The sequence below is a fragment of the Botryllus schlosseri genome, chromosome 6 (genome assembly GCF_051294905.1).
Source record: "Botryllus schlosseri isolate E-star chromosome 6, Bs_hap1, whole genome shotgun sequence".
Classification (NCBI taxonomy): Eukaryota; Metazoa; Chordata; class Ascidiacea; order Stolidobranchia; family Styelidae; genus Botryllus; species Botryllus schlosseri.
Window position 1 is genome coordinate 25,632,730 of NC_137241.1, and position 19,965 is coordinate 25,652,694.

The following is a 19,965-nucleotide window of genomic DNA, read 5'->3' on the forward strand; positions in this document are numbered from 1 at the left end:
TGGTTGGGGCAATCGACTTCACGCATATCCCCATATAGTCTCTCCCGGTGGCGATTACGCCGAAACGTTCCGCAACCGAAAGGGTTTCATGTCGGTTAACGTGCAAGTGGTATGCGATGCGGACTGGAACATAATGAATATTGTCGTGCGCTGGCCGGGCTCGTGCTACGACTCCAGGATTTTCCGGAATTCAAGGCTGGCCGACGATTTTGATGATGGAAAAATTGATGGAATTCTGTTGGGAGACAATGGCTACCCGCTACTAAAACATTTACTAACTCCAATAATCAACCCGACAACGGAACGGGAGAAAAAATATAATCGCGCGCACATTGCGACTCGCGCAAGAATTGAGCAATGTTTCGTAGTGATGAAACAAAGATTCCGTGTTCTCCGAATTCCACTGAGAACAAAATTGCAAAGCAGCGTCTCAATAATAATAGCAATTGCGTGCTTACATAACGTAGCAGTTGCCTTGAAGCAACCGCTGCCAAGTGTTTATGACGTGAACATCGAAACTCCTCCTTCACAAAACGATAATCTGTCCGGAAGGGCAGTCAGAAACGCCTTTATTGAGAACTACTTTTAAGTGAGGCCTATGATATACACTTAGTTTATAACGATTTAATTTTCACTTAGGCTACTGTATTCGTATATATTTATATATATTTATTATTGTTATTTATAGTTTTTGCTTATCTCAGTTTATTTACGTGGAATAAATATATATATACGCACATTACATGTGCCTTACAGCAAGCAGCTAATATAGTAACGAAGTAACAATAAAATGAAAGAAACAACAACAGATCAGCATCTAGAACGGGAAATATATAAATAATATGTATTAAATATAACGTAGTAAAATAGTAACAATAAAATAAAAGAAACAACAAAAGACATATAAACTTGGATATCACTGCGAACCAGTTTTCAATTTCATTCCATATTATTTTATTTTCAACTGAAGAACTTGTTTAGTCAATACGCTTTCTTCTTCCTTTAACTGCATCTCCCTTTTTCTTCTTTCTTCTTGTTTCTTCATAGCATCGATCTTTTCTGCCAAATAGCCTACTCGTCACGGAGAACTTCAAATTTGGTCTTTTTTTGGTTGCTCCACGCTGTCTTCTAAATGAAAGCTGCCACTTCTCTTCGATTTCCTTCCAGAATGGACGGGAGTCGACGAAAAATGGCTCGTGACTGGCGATTCTGCATGCATGATAACTTCTGTAAAAAGTAATCGGTACCATTACAACGAACACGATACCACATGAACAGTACGTACAAGATTCCTCTTCACAATCGATTGCATCGTGATCAAGGCAATGATCGATCGGGTGAATCTGACCGGGAACAACAGCTGGAAAATACATTGTATATGATTGTGATATGTGATATATCGTATATGATTGTGCGCAACTATTTGATCAATTTTTTACACTCACAGCATACTGCTTCCGTCAACGGGTCCGGAATAAACGTCTTCGGCCCACCCCCCGTTTTCCGCTTTTGAGCCTTGCCTAGTCACTTTTCGCCCTGTCTTTCATATTCATCCAACGTTTTCTTAGACATTTTTGGCTCCTAATCGTCCCCAGGCCACTTGAATTAAACTTATCCGCGAGTCTCTCCCACTCTCTATCCTTCGCATTGGTGGAATATTTGTCGTTTTTTTTTATTTTCAACTACAGGATTTTCTGCTATTAAGTCTAACAGCAACTTTTTTTTCTTGCAGAGAGAAATTAGGCTCCCTCTTTGCTGGAAGGTCGCCCATTAGTATCCCGCCGGCCATCCGACAGTCGACGAGCATGTCCAGTTATTGTCCACATTCAAGTCGAAATACAAGCAATTACTACTAAATAAATACAGTCTATCCTCAAGATTACCGGACCACGACTGACCTATCGATCTCGCTTCCCATGACATGCCGCCCTATTTCTTGTCGCATTCTTTTTCTATACTATCTTCTTTACTTCCATTCAGTGAGCATGCCTCCTCTTTACATCGCCTAGATCAAGGTGGGAGTCTGATTTCATAGACTACTCCTTGTCGCTTCGACATCTTCCTGTCTTTTCATTGTATCGCATTTTTTGTGGTGTATTGAACTGATAAAATTGCTAATAAACCAATGATGATGATGATGATTATAATAATTATTGTTATATTATTGTAATTCTGTATTTGATAGTTGATAGCAATTAAGCCCGTTGTAAATTGCTATGACAGTACGGTAAATCGGTGCGATAGTCCTAATTAAAGAAATTGATTTCGAACCTGACCATCGCACACCACTTCAGCACCTGTTTGTTTATATTTGCTGTCATCCGCAGTAGCTTCTAGCCTAGGGTAACCATATTTTTGTGAAGCAAATTCCGGACACTCTTTAGCGCTCACTAGCGGATTTAAAAATGAGTTATAACGCATTGTCTGTCAATATGACGTCACACTAGCAAAGCATTGCTCATCCACTGTATACAGAAATGGAATGAAACGTAGGTCACGAATTGGGCCATCTGTAATGTGAGCTCTAGTGATTGCTACTTGCTAAGGTCTGCAATAGATTTCTTCACGGGCCAGATGAAATCGTCTGGCGGGCCGTGTCAGGCCTGTCGGGATTGTGTTTGACATCCCTGATAAGCTGATTACTAAAAAAATTCAGCTTGCTTAAACTTACTCACTGCCTATTTTGGAAGCTGATTACGTCCAACATCTTCGCGATCCCCATATAAAGGCACACAACCCCAAGATTTGGGGCCATGGTCTGTGACTGAATCCAATCGGCCTTAACCAACTCTAGGAACATACCATTAGCTTGTAATTTCGATTACAATTAGTCTTATTTCAGTAAATGATGGGTATTTATATTTATTTTGGATTGCAATTCTTGTGAGGGCGATGCCTGGTGCCCATACTAATATCAAAATAAACTGAATTAACTCGCGCGCAGCGCGAAGAAAAAATTCGATTGGCATAAATCTGCTTCAAAATAATATTGTTTATGTTGATTTACGAAAAAATTTTCAGCCTACTTCAAGCCTTCAAAATTCCGGACATTTAGAAATATTTTAGAATTTCCTCCCGGACGCAGTTTTTTCAGTGAAATTCCGGACATGTCCGGGAAATTCCGGACGTATGGCAACACTATTCTAGCCATTGCTATGCATTAATCTAGGAAATTGCGGTATGACTATTATGACGCAGAGGAATCCCCCTGAACATTACCTCAGAAGCCGTTTGCTAATATTTTCAGTCGTCCGCTGCAGCTCCCACGTCATTGTCATGCATTATTGTAGGTCATTGTGGTATAACTATGCTGACGCCGTTGCTGCGTGACGAGTAATAGGGCCTCGGATGACTGACCAACTGTATAGCCGGAGCTCTCGCAGTAACAAAAAAGCTACATGTCGCGCACTTAAGTTAGCACTACACGTACCTTAAGTTTCGGACGTTTTGAGTCCCGTTAAGAACTCATTTTATGGCTGAGGATCAGACTCGTACAAACTACTGAATTTTCAAAAAGCGCAACTAGAACTAGAACTAAAACTACTCAATTTTTAAGACTCGCAACTATAACTATAACTAGAACTACCCAATTTTCAAATCCTGCAACTAGAACTAGAACTACTCAATTTTCAAAACTAGCAACTATAACTAGAAGTAGAACTAACGAAATTTAAATATCGGCAACTAACTAACTAAAACACAACTAACTAAATTTAATTCTCAATCAACTCAATCATTTTTATTTTATTCGAATTCGGCGTTCCAGTCTTCCACATGAGCGTCGGTACAGCGAAATTACTGAAAAATCAGACAGACAGAACTATTATGTAATCAGTACAGGATAAACCAAACCATTTTTGCAGCTGTTGCTGATTGCAGCGAATCAACATGAGTCGCGAAAATGTTTTTCGTTTAGTTTTGCCCTCTTTGGGAAATACAAAATCCCAGCATGCGAGAAAGCCCTTTCACTGGACGCAGATGTCGCAGTCATCCCAAGAAAATATTTCGCCAAGTTTCGTAATACTGGCAAGTCGGTCATATTCCGCCAACAGTTTAGCACATTCTGACCCAGGGGTAGTCGCTGTTCCCTGGCATACTTTTTCACGTCAGACGGGCCTGATTTAACTTCATGCGGACGACACTGACTTTGAGGTAGAAAGTTGAAGAGTGAGAGTCTCGGTTTCTTGTGCGTTGGAGAGCCAGTAGGAGACGACCCGGCAATTTATGCAATTTCCTTTGTAAAGATACCTTGGGGCGAATCCAGATCGTCTTCTCTTTGTGCCTGGGCAGGCGTGGTCGGCATCATCATCACGAATCAAATCTTGTTTAACAGACGCGACAGCTTAGTTCCGAGATAATACTCGCCAGCGCACAGCAGTAGATCACTAGTTCACATTCCAATTAGTAAACAACCTCACCGAGTCACCGGGAGATCGCGTGTCGCTGCGGACTGTCGATTGTTGTAAATTTTCCGAGTTATCAGTGAACTCGGCATAATCAATGTATTAATTATGATCCAACAATGAGCATTTGATCCTTTGTCATGATCACATCAGTAACCCGCAGAGGTTCACTTGTCACGCGAGGAAAGTTCTCATTACGCAGGACACACGAGTGTTTTCTAGTTGTTCGGCAACTAATATTTTTTTGAAATGCACAACTAAAACTAGAACTAGAACTAATGAATTTTTAAAATCTGCAACTACAACTAGAACCATAGCCTTTACAAAGGCTATGCTAGAACTACGGAATTTTCAAAATCCGCAACTACAACTAGAACTAGAACTACGCAATTCTGAAAATCCGCAACTACAACTAGAACTACTCAAAAAACTGTTAGTTAGTTGACCGTCAACTAACTAAGGGTGCGTTCTAGGTGACGTTTTCGAAATGATTTCAAAACCAGTCGCGAAAAACGACCTTTCGAAGTGAACCTGGTTTCGATAGTGGTTTCAAAATTACCCCGTTCCGACTAGTAGTTTTCGCGCCGATGGTCTCGAAAACCCAATCGTTCGTAGTCGGTCTCGCTTGACTACGGAGGGCGTTCGTAGTGGCGCGAAACGCGAAATTATTTTCGTGCTAGCAGGCTACTACGAACGTGTGTTTTCGTGCTTGTTGCTGACGCGAAACTACCTGTTTCAGGTGGCAGGAGCGGGTCGACATTGGTAATATTGGTCATGGAGATGGCAGTTATTGAATAGTGGTTCTATTGAGTGGATTTGTCATGGCAATGTTGTGTATATGCATCGCATATGGTAGTTTGTAGGGATATATAATATATAGGCCTACACGGTATATTCAGGAGTACCGTATCACTAGTTTCTATAGTATAGTAATGATATATGTTTTGCAGAGTGTTTTTATTTTACACATTTGAAAATAGGCTATACCTATCATGCATGAAGATTCTTTCTAGGATAATTGGAAATGTTAAACTAATTTTGAATCAATTGGTAAGTGCCATTGGCATTTCACGAAAAGCAAAAAGAAAAGGCACGCCAAATGAAGATGCTGATACAAGCACAACCATTGTCGTGCTATTACAATGCGCGATCAGTCATTTTAATTAAACATGGCAAACTGACAAGAACTCTTGATCTTTTGTATAATTTTAGGCAGCAGTCGGCGCACACTACAGGACTGCAGACGCCTCAGGAGGCTCTGCGCCAGATATATCCCTGGCATCAGTCAAGGAAGGTGCAGAGTAATTTCCTGTTTGTCGTCATACTTACTACCGGTGCATTTTTTACAGCCTTGTCGCAACTAACCTCAAAGATGACGGAACCCTATTTGAAGCAATACTGGAAAACATTCTTCCTCAATAACTGCTCAATAAAAAGCGAATCTTTCAGTGAACCGATTTTTTTGCCATTTTGTCTCACGGCTGAAAGATACCGATGACGCAATGATGTTTAGCATCACACACAAACAGGATGCGAGGTTTCATTGGTAAAAATTGACAATTGAGATTTGAGAATTGGCAAATAAAGCAGCATATGATGTAAACATAGTGTTGCAGCTACATCAGTATCCAAGTTTAAATGAGTTTCAGCATCTCTTCCAAGTGGTTGCCGCCACCTACATCAACTACATCCAGATCTTGAATCAGTTCCCTTGCTATGGAGCATTTCACAAGCCACAATTATCAGCCTAGTGTTGGTCAGACTAGCTTCGCATCTTCTGAAGCCACAGGGATTTGAGACTATCGAAAGCTTGTTCAACAACCATTCTTGCTGAGCTGTGTTTCTGGAATTAATAGGATAATATTTTACAGATGGAGGATTTTCGAAAATTTATTACCAGGACTAGAGCAAGAAAGATATAAATCATTTCAGATCAGTGACTTTTTAGGCAATTTTAAATTTTACCTGTTCAATGACAATTTACTAGGAAGGCACTAGGCAGTTATTGCTTCTGATAGGCACATTACCAAGAATTCTACTGCAACATCTCCTCTGATAGCTTACCTTGTTAGAACAGACATACATTTATTTTTCTGCCAGGCATTTATTCTCGTTGTCACAATTCATCTTCTTACGACGTGATGTTCTTCCTCTCTTGCCGCATACATAGACGGATGATGATTCTGTCGTGCATTGATTTTGACTACCGGTACTCATTGCGGATCACACATATGGTAAATAATCAATTACTGTAAAAAAGTAGAGTACGTTACTATAACCAAGCAAGCCATAGTCTGTATATCACCGACTATCAAAAACTACCATACCTAGCATCTACAACTACAGAACGCCAACGCACTATAGTACTATACTGTCTGACAACAGTCTCTATAATAGCGCGCACACACATGAAACATGGCCTGCACTACGAACGACATAGCTTCGACGCCGGTTTGGCAATCACGGTTGTCAAAATCACGTCTCCGTTCCAAGTGACCAGTTCCTCAAAATAATCGCCAAAACACTTGCCGTTCGTAGTGGTCGTGAAAACAGGCCTTGCGTTCGTAGTGAGGTGTTTTCAGCATCAGACTCGAAAACTTTTGGCACGAAACCGCACCTAGAACGCACCCTTAATGTTTAGTTTGTACAAGTCTGCTGAGGATACTTTATGATACTCAATACTCAACACTCAAGCATGTGTCACTTGGCAACCAGAACTTAAGTATCCTCTATGATCTCCACCCTCGGCCGACGAACGAAAAAACAATCGTAACGTCCCAAATAGACGCTCAATGGCGTCATAATGAGTGCGGCACTCCGATTGATCGTTCGGAACTAAGCCGATTTCCGAGGTTAATGGCAATTTTAAGAGGCATATCGATCTCCTTCGCCCTCCTATCTTTCATTGTATCGCAGTATTGTGATGTTTTGAAACGATGAATATATTAATAAACCTGAAACAGTACGACAGAATCTTACGTTCCGTCCGCAAGCCTGGCTTGGTCCGCCGTTTAGTTTTGCAACTCCCTCCTTTTCCTATTTCCTACTGTTCCTAGTCCGCAGTTTAGAGTTGGCAGTGGAAAATAATGATCAGTATAGTTTCGGCCGGTCAGCAAGCGACGAGGTGGCCGAGTGGTTAAGGCGATGGACTGCTAATCCATTGTGCTCTGCACGCGTGGGTTCGAATCCCATCCTCGTCGATGGGGGTGTAGCTCAGTGGTAGAGCGCGCGCTTTGCATGCGCGAGGTCCCGGGATCGATCCCCGGCACCTCCACTTTTTTTATTTCGCTGTTGTTGTATTTTATAACTTGAATTGGAATTGCCGTGAACGGCCTTCTTCCCATTTACTTCAATATCAGATGAAAATGTTCAATTTATTTGCGCACAGATGCAACTTAATTATAGTCAATTCGTGATTGATTCGTCATCGTCACTGCCTCCGCGACAACTCTTAGGAATGCTGCCAGTTGCATGTATATTTTCCCTGATGCATCGGCATTCGCCATATACAGTATAGGTCTACCTAGGTTTGGATTAATAACTGATAAGGTGCCAAGCGTTGTACTGTACCGGTACTATTTTGCTATTTACAGAATCATGGAGGAGAGAAACATAGCTCGGGGACCTGTTGGGTAGGGTTACCATACCTTCAGCTTATGTCCTCTTAAAAGGATTTGTCCTCATTTTTGAGAATTTTGGATAAAGGGTAAAATTCGACTGAGATAAAAGTGTCCTCATTTCAGATTTCCAAAATATGGTAGCCCTACTGTTGGGTCATCTTAATCTAAGGTTGGGTTACGATAATTAATTTTCGATCATTCCTGATTTCAAGATGTTCTGACCAATATTTCAAACAGTTTCGTGTTCATCGCATTTTTCTCACCGAGAGAGTAATCATGTTGCTGTTTTTATCACTGCGATTACAATTCAGTGGCTCTAGAAGTGTGAAGAAATTCTTTGCAGCCATGAAAAGAGCAAGATGAGTGGTAACATTTTCTTTCATTTTATAAAAACGGGTAGGCCCACCGTATCCTTGTGAAATTGAGATGATATTAGTCACTAACCATCGGTGAGCAATTGAACATGCAATCGTCTTTCGCAAGTCACTCTTGAGGTGTTTATGTGCAAGAAATTTCAACGTCAAAATCTGAATTATGACAAAGTGGTTCGGTTTGGTTTATTAGCAATTTTTATCAGTTCGATACACCACAAAAATTTCTATACAATGAAAAGAGAGGAAGGTGTCGAAACGAGTAGTCTTTGAAATCAGACACCCACCTTGGCCTAGGCGATGTAAAGAAGAGGCATTCACACTGAATGGAAAGTAAAAGATAGTATAGAAAAGCAAGCGACAAAAAAAATTGGATAGCATGTCACGGAAGGCGACATGGATAGGTCAGGTCGTGGTCCGGTAATCTTGAGGGCGGACTAGTATTCAATTGGTAGAAATTGCTTGTATTTTCGACTTATCGAGGGAAAATTTGAGTTAAGTATTTGATCCTAAGATCAAATATATATATTAGGGCTATTCAAAAAAAAACTTTTTTTCCTGAATCTTGCTGCTTACGTGATTAAATCGTTAGGTTGCCTTAAAAAACGACGCACACCAAATTTTAACTCATTCCAACCAATAATCGCTGATTTCGTACAGTTTGAAAATTTAGAATTTACCAAAAGATGCAAAAAAATTTTTTTGTCAGATTTTTCTGTTAACCCCATGAAATCGTTGCGCTGTCTTCAAATACGATGCGAAACAAATTTGACTCAATTCCAACCAGTAGAAGCGGAGCTATTTGAGTTTTTCTTCGATAATTTGGGGATCATCCTAGATCGGTGGATAATCCAAGAATTATCATCGAAAAACTCAAATAACTTGGTGTGCGTCGTTTTTTAAGGCAACCTAACGATTTAATCACGTAACCCTCAAGATTCAGGAAAAAAAGCTATTTTTGAACAGCCCTAATATATAATTATAGGTTATCTTAGTCTAGGCCAGGGGTGGGCGAACTTTTTTAGCTCGCGGGCCGCATTCAGCCTTTGAATCCAATTGCGGGCTGCACTAAATAAAACTGGGATACTAAGCCTAATTTCAATATTGTTATTTTATTACCGTATATAGTGACTGACAACATGGAAACAATATATATGTATTTGTATATTTAAAACAAGCCAAACCTTGATTTATTGATAACGAACACATGTCAGAAACATTGACAATAGTTATAAGCTGGTCGTCCTCATTGTCAAAATGAGGGAATGAAAGTCAGTTGTCCCGATTCGTAGGATTGTATGTAAATTTGAGTCTGTGAACAGCGATCTATTCATAGATTTGTTGATTGCACTTTTGGTTCAATTCCTGGACACACAATGCTAACAGCATCATAACCTTATATATATATTTCTACACATACAAAGAACAAATCTATCACACTCGCGAATCGGTTTTTCCAAGTACAGCACTAAAAGTAATAAACTTGCTCGTGCTGCCAATTGATATAAAATTGCACTCGTGGTCCGAATTACGTCATTTACGCTTCACTATTTCTGATGTTTGGCAATTGTAACCTTACAAATGCATGGGACTCGAAGCGGGCTATCACGCCATCAATAAAATAGAAAAAACTACATGGTAATAATATAATATATCGTCATCACGGTGAAATATAAAATCACTTTTTGTGATGTTTAGCAATTGAAACCTTACAAAATGCATGGGACGCGAAGCGGGCTATCACGCCATCAATAAAATAAAAACTATATGGTGACAATATAATATATCATCACGGTGCAATATACTAGGAAAAGGTTGAATAAAGTACCCACAATAATTTGGTTTTTAGTACACATTGTTGTGGGCCGCATGCGGCCCGCAGGCCGTAGTTTTCCCACCCTTGGTCTAGGCCTAAATGACCGAAGAATACGAAAAATATTCTTGATCTATAATTTTTTTATTTAATGTAGCCTAGTCTTTACACACTCTCAAAAAATCCCACAATTGGATCACGGTAGCAGTTTTTTGAATATGGTTACAGATGGAATTTGCAGGAATGATCAGTGAAATGGTATTATTGCTGCCCACATACTGATGCATACTGTATCATGAACATAATATATAGCCTAGTCCTATTTTAATTATATAATTAATTATGCTCATTTCTCCAGCTTGTGTAAAGATACTAATGATACGATTCCTGAATGAGTTGTGCGTCTAGAGTTTTCTCTTCAACGTCTGCAGCAACAATGTCAATTCGCAAGTCTAGTAGACGAACTCGGTCAGGCTTGGACCGAGATCACAAATTTTCTGCAAAAGTGCCTAAAATGGGAGATGAATCGGGCAAAGTTTTTGCCTTACTCGCATGTGGCTCATTCAATCCTATCACTAACATGCACTTACGAATGTTTGAAGTAGGTAGAAACTATCTCGTATCACAATTTCCAAAATGCCAAGTCTTGAAGGGGATTGTGTCGCCAGTTTCCGATGCGTATGGAAAGAAAGGTCTTGAAGAGTCAAAACACAGGTTGAAAATGTGCAAGCTAGCAGTCAAGAGTAATGACTGGGTTGAAATTTCAAGTTGGGAGAGTACACAACACAGTTGGACACCAACAGTCAAGGTACTGGAAAAAATCCAGAAGACCGTCCGACAGCAAAATGCGACTGCGCAACTACTTCTTTTATGTGGCTCTGATTTACTGGAATCATTTAATGTACCTGGTCTATGGAAAGACGCTGATATTGAAACAATAGTTTCTGAATTTGGGCTGATGGTCCTGCAGAGACCAGGGTATTCTGCTAAAGTAGAAGAAACTCACGAAATGGTGGCGAAATACAGAGAAAACATACACATTGTCGATGACCAAGTCAACAATAACACTAGTTCAACATCGGTGAGAAAACTACTTCGTAGTAGGCTAAGCATCAAGTATTTGGTCCCTGACAATGTCGTGCAGTATATCGCGAAACATAATTTGTATTCCAGTGAAGAATCAGAAAACAAAAATGCTAATATCGAACTCAAACCGATGGAGGTTAACCGAGACAACTAAGTGATCAAAACTTCGATTGCTTGATATCGCCATTCTGTGCCTTATATATATATACATTATACAAATACATTTTATTCGTGTGCTGAAATATTTTTGTAGTTACTGTGAGAAAATATAATGGACAGTCCTTTCTTACATTCAATCATTGTAGATAACGATTTAATAAATTTTTCTTTACATTGGTTTACATCCTTCAATCCTTGCATTATCATCACAAGAGAATAGCGAATCCTGCAAGGAGGGATGTCTTGTTGCTGCACTGAAATACAGTCAAAGTCAACTTTGTCTATTAGCCTGCTATATAACCAGGGAGGCTAGTCATTTTTTCTAGATTTGTGGTGCATTATTGGGTCTGCTCTGCAGACAGAATCATCATTTCGATGCCAATAGTATTTGATTATGGAATTTATGATGTACGGGTATATAGAACAGGGGCGCATTTACAGACACGGTTGCTATATACCAGAGTTGGATCAATTACATTAATTCAGTTCAATTACAATTACCCAATGCTAAAAATATCAAATGACAATTATTGGTAAACATGTAATAATTACAATTACTGTTAAATGTGTAATTCAGAGGTGGGCAACCTTTCTGCTAATCACGGCCGCATTTCGATTACTTATATAGCCTACGGCCGCATTCCAGTTCATAGCCGTAATGAACAAACTGGACGCAGAATATGTTAAACTGTCTATTTCCAGTGAACTCCGGACTATTTCACTTGTCATATCGGCCTATTATACGCACCGAAATCGCAGAGCGCAGGCATTTTTCAGGCATCCCGTCACCAGTAGAGCTGATAGAGGGGGTGCTTTCGACAATTTAGGCAAGTTATAATTGATAAATGCATCTTCGGGTGGGCCAATTGTTATTTGCCACTTTGTAGCATGCTGTTGTTTCTTGACCCTACATCAGAATTGTTGGTATAGTGCAGTGGTTCTCAAACTTTTTTGAGACACCCCCCTTTATGCTAGTGAAAAATTTCGCACGCCTCTCCTCGTCATATCACAAAATGTAACCAGAATACAATCCCAATGGATAGCTTGATGACATGGAAGGTTACGACTGTCGACGAGATGATTCTTGAATATAAAATTAGGACTATATATAGAGCGGGACCTTTGAATCGGAGGTAAATCGAGCGAAGCGCGTTGAAAATTTTTTGTTGACTGCAGCTTCGCGTCCCCTGTAGATGCTTCCGCGAACCCAAGGGGGCGCTCCCCTCAGTTTGAGAACCGTTGGTATAGTGGAAACATGGAATCGCCCAAATGTACCAAAAACAAATTTCTTTCGCAACGAGCACATGATCCCCATTCCGGCTCAGAGTGCAAAGGGCGCTACCGTACTATAATAAAAACGAACTTCGCGCGAAGATAATGTCAAGAACAATTGAAATCTCTCAAAAATTCAGGAGTGCATTTGTAGTTTCAATTTGCATATCGACGGGCGCCAACACATTAATTGAATTACGTGTCGACGGCCGCACATATTCCCTTCAACGACCGCAGGTTGCCCACCCCTGAGTTATTGATTCGGTATGGCCCTGTGGATATAAAGCTGTATCAGCTGTACCAGCTGTATCAGCTGTATCACCCTGTGGATATGAAGCTGTATCAGCTGTATCACCCTGTGGATATAAAGCTGTATCACCCTGTGGATATAAAGCTGTATCAGCTGTATCACTCAGTGGATATAAAGCTGTATCACCCTGTGGATATAAAGCTGTATCAGCTGTATCACCCTGTGGATATAAAGCTGTAACAGCTGTGATCGATCTTATAGGCCGATTTTATCATGAATTATTGAAAATTTTTGCGCTTCACGCTGGCTTACTAAACATTACAATAATTTCGTGGCAATAAAGCGAACAACGTGATGGGGGACATTTTATCACCGTATAAGAGCCCAAGATACCAGGTTTTTGGGGAGCCTGACGAAGTGCTGTTTCGTTCCTGCCAACGGGTATACACACCCGGAGATGTTTAATTAATTATTATTCGCGGGCTCCTACCTTTTCAAGCACACCTCACTCAGCTCTACCAGCAGCCGGTAACCTAAATTAGATTACGTGAGCAAAGAGACGTTATAAAAATTGATAGCAATCTATATGCAATTCCTGATCATATATTGACCGACTCAATCATGAAATATAGAAATTTCTCTTTCTTCGCGCATGTAGGTGAGTAGAGCTGACTCACTAAATGTGTGACAGCCTACTAGACTATTTCGCGCATCCCAGACATAGTATAGACCTGATACTAATTGCAGAGTGATACCTGGGTGAATCTCGGTACGGCTTGTCTATAACAGTGGTTCACAACCTTTTTTTTGACGCGCCCCCATTTTTGATAGTGAAAAATTTCGCGCCCCCCTTATCGTCATATCACAAAATCCAAATAGGATGCTAGCAACCCCAACAGATTGTTTGGTGGTATGGTCGGTTATTAATGTTGATGAGAGAATAAAAAATATGAAATTGGGTCTATATAGAGAGAAACACGCCTGCATTGGAGACAAATCGCGCTCCCCAGGTTGAGAACCCCTGGTCTATAATATGGGAACAGCGATGATTTTCGAAGTTAAAAGTAATTAAAAAAATAATAATAAAAAAATCAAGAATTGTTTGAACACAAGACACAGATTCCATACAGGTAGAGTGATACAGCTGATAGAGCCGTGTTACAGCTGATAGCTGATACAGCTTTATATCCACAGGGTGATACAGCTGATACCAGTGTTGGGATGACTCGAGTCATGACTTGACTCGAGTCACTTTTTCGTATGACTTGACTTGACTCGAGTCACCTTGCTAAAATGACTTGACTTGACTTGACTCGGCGTATCAGAAATGTGGATTGACTCGTGACTCGAAGCAAAATTCACGAGTCAATTTCAAGTCATCAAGTAATCGGTGTCGATAAAAATCACTGTATCTTGCATATGTTCGGATTGTTCGCGCTACGCTGGTGTAACCCGTGAGAGCGACCAATTAATCATTGATCGTGCGTTTTACTGAGCCTCCATTGTTCTCTCACAAATATATTGATCGCAAACGAAGTGATCGAAGCTTACAGCCTATACTACGCTGTCGTAAACTATAGTATAGTAAGGTAATTTAATAACTATTTAATGTCTATTCCTGTTCTGCGTTCTTAATTTGACCAAACCTCTTGTTTTGTTGAAATTGAATTCGAAAATAGTTTATATAGTCCTCAACCATTGGCGCAGGCTCGAATTGTATCATATCAATATGCAAATGGGTAATATATTACATCTTATCTATTCGTTTCTCTATTTTGGATGGTAGCTGAGACTGTGCAATTACTTACGTGGTTTATTAGTTCTACATATACATGAGCGATGCAGCGCCTTACTTGGGTGTATATTTAACTCTATATTCGTTCATCGGTTCAAAATCAATGACACTCAATCTGTATTTCAGACAGCTAGCAAAATACAATGACGTAATCACGCCTCATACCTCGAAAAGGCAATTTGACTTGAATTGTGACTTGACTTGACTTGACTCGAGTCACCTCCAAAAATCGACTGACTTGACTTGACTCGAGTCACCTTCGAAAATCGACTGACTTGACTTGACTCGAGTCAAAATGTGCAATGACTCGAAATGACTCGTGACTCGAAGGTAGTGACTTGATCCCAACACTGGCTGATACAGCTTGATATCCACAGGGTGATACAGCTGATACAGCTTTATATCCACAGGGTGATACAGCTGATACAGCTTTATATCCACAGAGTGATACAGCTGATACAGCTGGTACAGCTGATACAGCTTTATATCCACAGGGCCATTCGGTATAGAGGTGCTCTTAGACAACCGTAGCGACGTCATTAGCAACAATCTCAAGCTATTCATGTTTCATTCATGATACGTAGAATACATTTAATTTTAAAAAACTTGAACGTATTCGAAGTATGCCTAATCATGAGTACTGAAAAATACAAACACAGAAAAAACTTTTGGTTGTTAATAGTCGCTCCTGATAACTACGAATTACAAAATTCTGGTTGGCATTTACATTTGCACTTGGTTAAAAACTGTTAGATTACATTTGATGAACATTAGGGTGCGAAAAGTTTCCGGCCCCAATATATTTGGTTAAGATTGGGATAACATCTCTAGAAATGCGTGATCCAATTTGATGAAGCCTTGGCTGAAAACATGAATTTATTTTTACAATTGTTGCAGCAAGCCTCAGTATTGGTCAGATATTAAAAAAAAAAACTATGACCATGGTGTAGGGAATGGTTCAGCACAGGTTTCAGAAAAGTTTATGTGCTGTTCATCCATTTTTAAAAATTAGGATTTAGTTTGGCCCAGCAGTTCTAAACCTTTTTTAGACGCTTTACCGGAGCTTCGCGCTCCTTTTCAGATGCTTTCACACCACCCAATAGGGGCGAGCCCACCAGTGTAGCCTATATTGCAATTCACTAAGTTATCTGTTGCTACTGAAGTATGGAAAACAGTTTAGCATGACTGAATTGTCTAGTTAATGAGGCAGGCATAGAACACCCATGTAAATAGGCTAATTATTTTATGTTGTGATTGTCAGGTCTATATAACAATGTAATTGAAAATGTAATTGGGCTAAATTTGTTAAATTACAATTACACAAAATATAAAGCTACAATTACATGAAAAGATGTAATTAATTACATTCAGCTCAATTACAATTGATCCAGCTCTGCTATATAGGCTACATATGGATTCAATAACCCGGTATCATACTTCTTGAGGATTCAGATTGAATCAAATTGTGACTGAGCCACATGCCTGCACTTGTTGCAATGGCTTACACAATGTCAGGTGGAATCTAGCATAAATTCTTTCTCTGTCGAGATGAATTTTGCATGAAGTCAAGACTTACTAGATTTGATGCACTACACAGCGTCGTATGATTTTTGCAGTAGAAAGCTATGTTGGAAAACGTAATGTAATCTGTTCCACAGAGTAGCAAACTATACCACTCCATCAATGGGCAAGTTGCGATTCTCTAAAATAACCTGCACATGACTAGATTTTATAAGTCACTGACGCTGCTGCGGTACAATGGACGCAACTTGGAATTCTTCTGAGGTGCTAGACTTTTCTCTTTCATTTGGGACCATGACATATTCCCACGTCGCGCGAGGATATCAGTCTTATACCGTGTATATACGCAAAATACATCCATAATCATTTTCTAATTGCTCACTTTCTATTCAGTGGTCTTCGTTTCATGTCCGCCGATCAAAATAACATCACCAAGTCATCAAAATCAAGCCTTTGAAAATAATTTTTGCATCAAATGTGAAAAACCAACGCAGAGATCAGCACATGCGATAGTGACAAGCATGAAGCAAAGTTTATGGAGCAAGAGCTCTATAGTGTAATTTTTGGTGTGTGAATTTTGGAATCAGAATTTTCCAGCTTCATGCAACAGTGGCGTATCATGAATGTGCATTAGGGCTGTTCAAAAATAACCTTTTTTCCTGAATCTTGCGAGTTACTTGATTAAATCGTTAGGTTGCCCTAAAAAATGACGCACACCAAATTTGAATTCATTCCAACCAATATTCGCGGATTTCGTAGAGTTTGGAAATTTTGAATTTGCCTAAAAATGCAAAAAAAATTTTTTTTCCAATTTCCCTTCCAACCTTATGAAATTGTTGCTCTGTCTTCAAAAACGATGCAAAACAAATTTGACTCGATTCCAAGCTGCAGAAGCCGAGTTATTCAAGTTTTTTGATGATAATTCTGGGATGATCCACCAATCAAGGATAATCCCAGAATTATCAAAGAAAAACTGAAATAACTCCACTTCTACGGCTTCGAATTGAGTCAAATTTGTTTTGCATCGTTTTTGAAGACAGAGCAACAATTTCATAAGGTTGGAAGGAAAATTGGAAAACAATTTTTTTTTGCATTTTTAGGCAAATTCAAAATTTTCAAACTCTACGAAACCCGCGAATATTGGTTGGAATGAATTCAAATTTGGTGTGCGTCATTTTTTAAGGCAATCTAACGATTTAATCAAGTAACTCGCAAGATTCAGGAAAAAAGGTTATTTTTGAACAGCCCTAATGTGCATTAATAGCTCTCGTGGCATTTCCGGTGTGTGAAGGATAGGATCCGGAATCGAAATAATCTTGCTTCATGCCCGAACGGCTAAGAGGTATGTAACACTGATGGTACATACGGTTTTTGTGTTCTTCACTACGAAGCCAATAGATGTGCCCTCCTAATCATGGCATCAAGAATATGGTGTTAACTGGACCCTAATAATCTCTATACTAGTACATTAGCAAGTACTTAACAGCTGACTAATGAACTAGTGATAACCATAGGACTTTCACCAGAAATTAATTGATGTAAGACAATTGCTCCTACCAAAACAACTTTTTGTGCACACCAACACACACCTTTTGGGGAAAATTGTATTCCGAGAAGTGATAAACACGAATTTCATAATTATCGCTTCCTTCTCATTTGGATAGTATTTCTTCTCAGCCACGATGCATGGATGGATCCACCAATGGTCTTGCTGAATCTGTGTCCCTTTCCAAGACCTCGGCTCTTCTTAGTAGCAGAAGTAAGTCCGCGGCATTCCCTGTGTTTCATGACCGACTTGCAGATCCAGTTAATCTTAGGATCACGACGAACAGCTTTGTGCATTGGGTCGATCATAATTACTTCGTAGTACTTATAGGTGGAATCTTGAGCTACCCAATAGCTGTTCAGGACACGGAGTGCACCGCAATGGCGTCCAGCACGTCCCTCTGCAATGCTCTGGTGGCTCTTGGCAAACTTCAATTGGTTGACACCTTGATGCACAGGCTTACCATATGTTGCACCTTTTGGAACTGGCTTCTTCCTGCCACCACGGCGGGTACGGACGCGATAGATCACATAGCCCTGCTTGGCTTTGTATCCAAGCTGGTGGGCTTTTTCTGGGCGAGTTGGTCTCGGAGCTCTATGAATTGATGAAAGCTGCCTGAAGTGCCAACACCTGATTCGGAGGAGGTATCTCATGACATCTGACTGTTTCTTGCGCCATACCTCGTTCATATACTTATACGCTCCCATCCTGCTGCACTTATTCGCAAGAATATGACAGAAACAATACCAAACGCGAGGCTTTTCCTGGGCCCGCACGTTGAAAAGACTGAAGTGATATTGACGACATCTGCTGACGACTATTCAACGCATGACTAGCTACATATATCCGAAGACTTTTTCTCATAAACTGTGTTATATTCACAATTTCACGCACTAGATATGAGATGCGGTACTTGGTAAAAACCAAAAATTAAAGTATTATCACTTAATCTTTAGTATGAAATCGAAAATTTAATCTAAATATACTCTTTTTGTATGTAAACCCAGTGGAAATATTTCAACTCTCAGCTTAGTCAGTATCCCTAAACACTGGTTTGATCCATAAGGTGTGAATATATGTGCAGTACATTATAATAACTTACGAAATTAGTGCATACGCTCAAATAAGATGGACAATATATATTTTATTTCTTGGCCAGCACCATGGGATTTGCCGTATAATCTGTGTGTATACTGCGCATGCGCTGTCGATACAGTCAATCAACCAAGTGGAACAAACTCGTCTGACTCTGGAGAGGAAAGCATGGAGGTGATGGCAAGGCGTATTTTGGAAATTACACAGTGATCGATGCGATATGCGGTTCATATGTTGCTCTTGCTGTTGAGTGGTGAGGCTTATTTTGTCACCAGGTATCGCCATGACAGTATGATGTACCCTAGCTCGCTTGGATGGTAGCCCGCAAAACTGGTACGAACAAGAACTGTGTGATATGGATTGGGATAAATTCATAAATATATGGTAAATCTGCAATGTGAAAAAATCACTAGGTGATTCGTAATCCATTCGCGCTTCGGGCTAAATCGAATCAGCGTCTATGGTCTGTTAGTTTACGTCTCATCATTTTGACCGGATTCTATGACATTAGTGTACTGTGTATCTATTGAAACGTTTTGCGTGCGAACCAGATATACCCTATCGCCATCAAGTAAAAGGCGCAGCATGAGGAATGTTCTGACCTTGCGATAGTGGTTATTTCGTGAATTCGTCAGCATATAGTCGCTGTGTACCTTATTTTTACCGTTTTGGTCTTGACACAGGCTTTGTGCAGTGACAAGGTTTTCTCTGGTACCGGTCGTAGTTAATTTTTGCGTAACGATTCATAATACCGATTCTATAAAAATAGGTGGAAGCGCGGTAGCCAATTGGTAACTAGCCGATGCGATCGTACATCCGCGGTGTATATGTCAGGAGAAATGGACAAGTCAGTGTTGTCAGAAAATCCAGTTGAATACATGCTTCAAGTTAGTCCTTGTCGGACTAAAAAGACCTCTTGGACTTACCGGTACTTCATGCCTCTGGGGAACAAATGCCCATTGCAGACGCGATGGGAACAAGCAGATTGCTCTCGAGTCGCCATCAAACCTGCAGATCTCTCTTTCGCGAACCAA

At 40.0% G+C, this 19,965-nt stretch overlaps 2 protein-coding genes, 2 long non-coding RNA genes and 2 other non-coding genes across 6 annotated transcripts; 4 read left to right on the plus strand and 2 right to left on the minus strand.

The window, feature by feature from the left end:
* Positions 1-5,164: 5,164 nt before the first annotated feature.
* LOC145440269 (uncharacterized) lies at positions 5,165-5,856 on the plus strand. Its single transcript, XR_013915495.1, has 2 exons — positions 5,165-5,697; positions 5,753-5,856. It is a non-coding gene; the product is annotated as an uncharacterized LOC145440269 (long non-coding RNA).
* Positions 5,857-5,929: 73 nt separating this feature from the next.
* LOC145440270 (uncharacterized) lies at positions 5,930-6,754 on the minus strand. The gene is made up of 2 exons (XR_013915496.1): positions 6,468-6,754; positions 5,930-6,246 (listed from the first exon to the last, which is right to left on the minus strand). It is a non-coding gene; the product is annotated as an uncharacterized LOC145440270 (long non-coding RNA).
* A 767-nt stretch (positions 6,755-7,521) lies between these two features.
* On the plus strand, positions 7,522-7,603 carry Trnas-gcu (transfer RNA serine (anticodon GCU)). The gene has a single exon. It is a non-coding gene; the product is annotated as a tRNA-Ser (tRNA).
* A 2-nt stretch (positions 7,604-7,605) lies between these two features.
* On the plus strand, positions 7,606-7,677 carry Trnaa-ugc (transfer RNA alanine (anticodon UGC)). Its single transcript has one exon. It is a non-coding gene; the product is annotated as a tRNA-Ala (tRNA).
* Positions 7,678-10,348: 2,671 nt separating this feature from the next.
* LOC145441811 (nicotinamide/nicotinic acid mononucleotide adenylyltransferase 1-like) lies at positions 10,349-11,510 on the plus strand. The gene has a single exon (XM_080319748.1). The coding sequence runs from the start codon at positions 10,599-10,601 to the stop codon at positions 11,445-11,447; it is 849 nt and encodes a 282-aa protein (XP_080175874.1). The 5' UTR covers positions 10,349-10,598; the 3' UTR covers positions 11,448-11,510.
* A 6,370-nt stretch (positions 11,511-17,880) lies between these two features.
* On the minus strand, positions 17,881-18,634 carry LOC145441812 (large ribosomal subunit protein eL15-like). The gene has a single exon (XM_080319749.1). It carries the CDS (start codon positions 18,541-18,543, stop codon positions 17,929-17,931), a length of 615 nt encoding a protein of 204 aa, XP_080175875.1. The 5' UTR covers positions 18,544-18,634; the 3' UTR covers positions 17,881-17,928.
* Between the last annotated feature and the right edge of the window lie 1,331 nt (positions 18,635-19,965).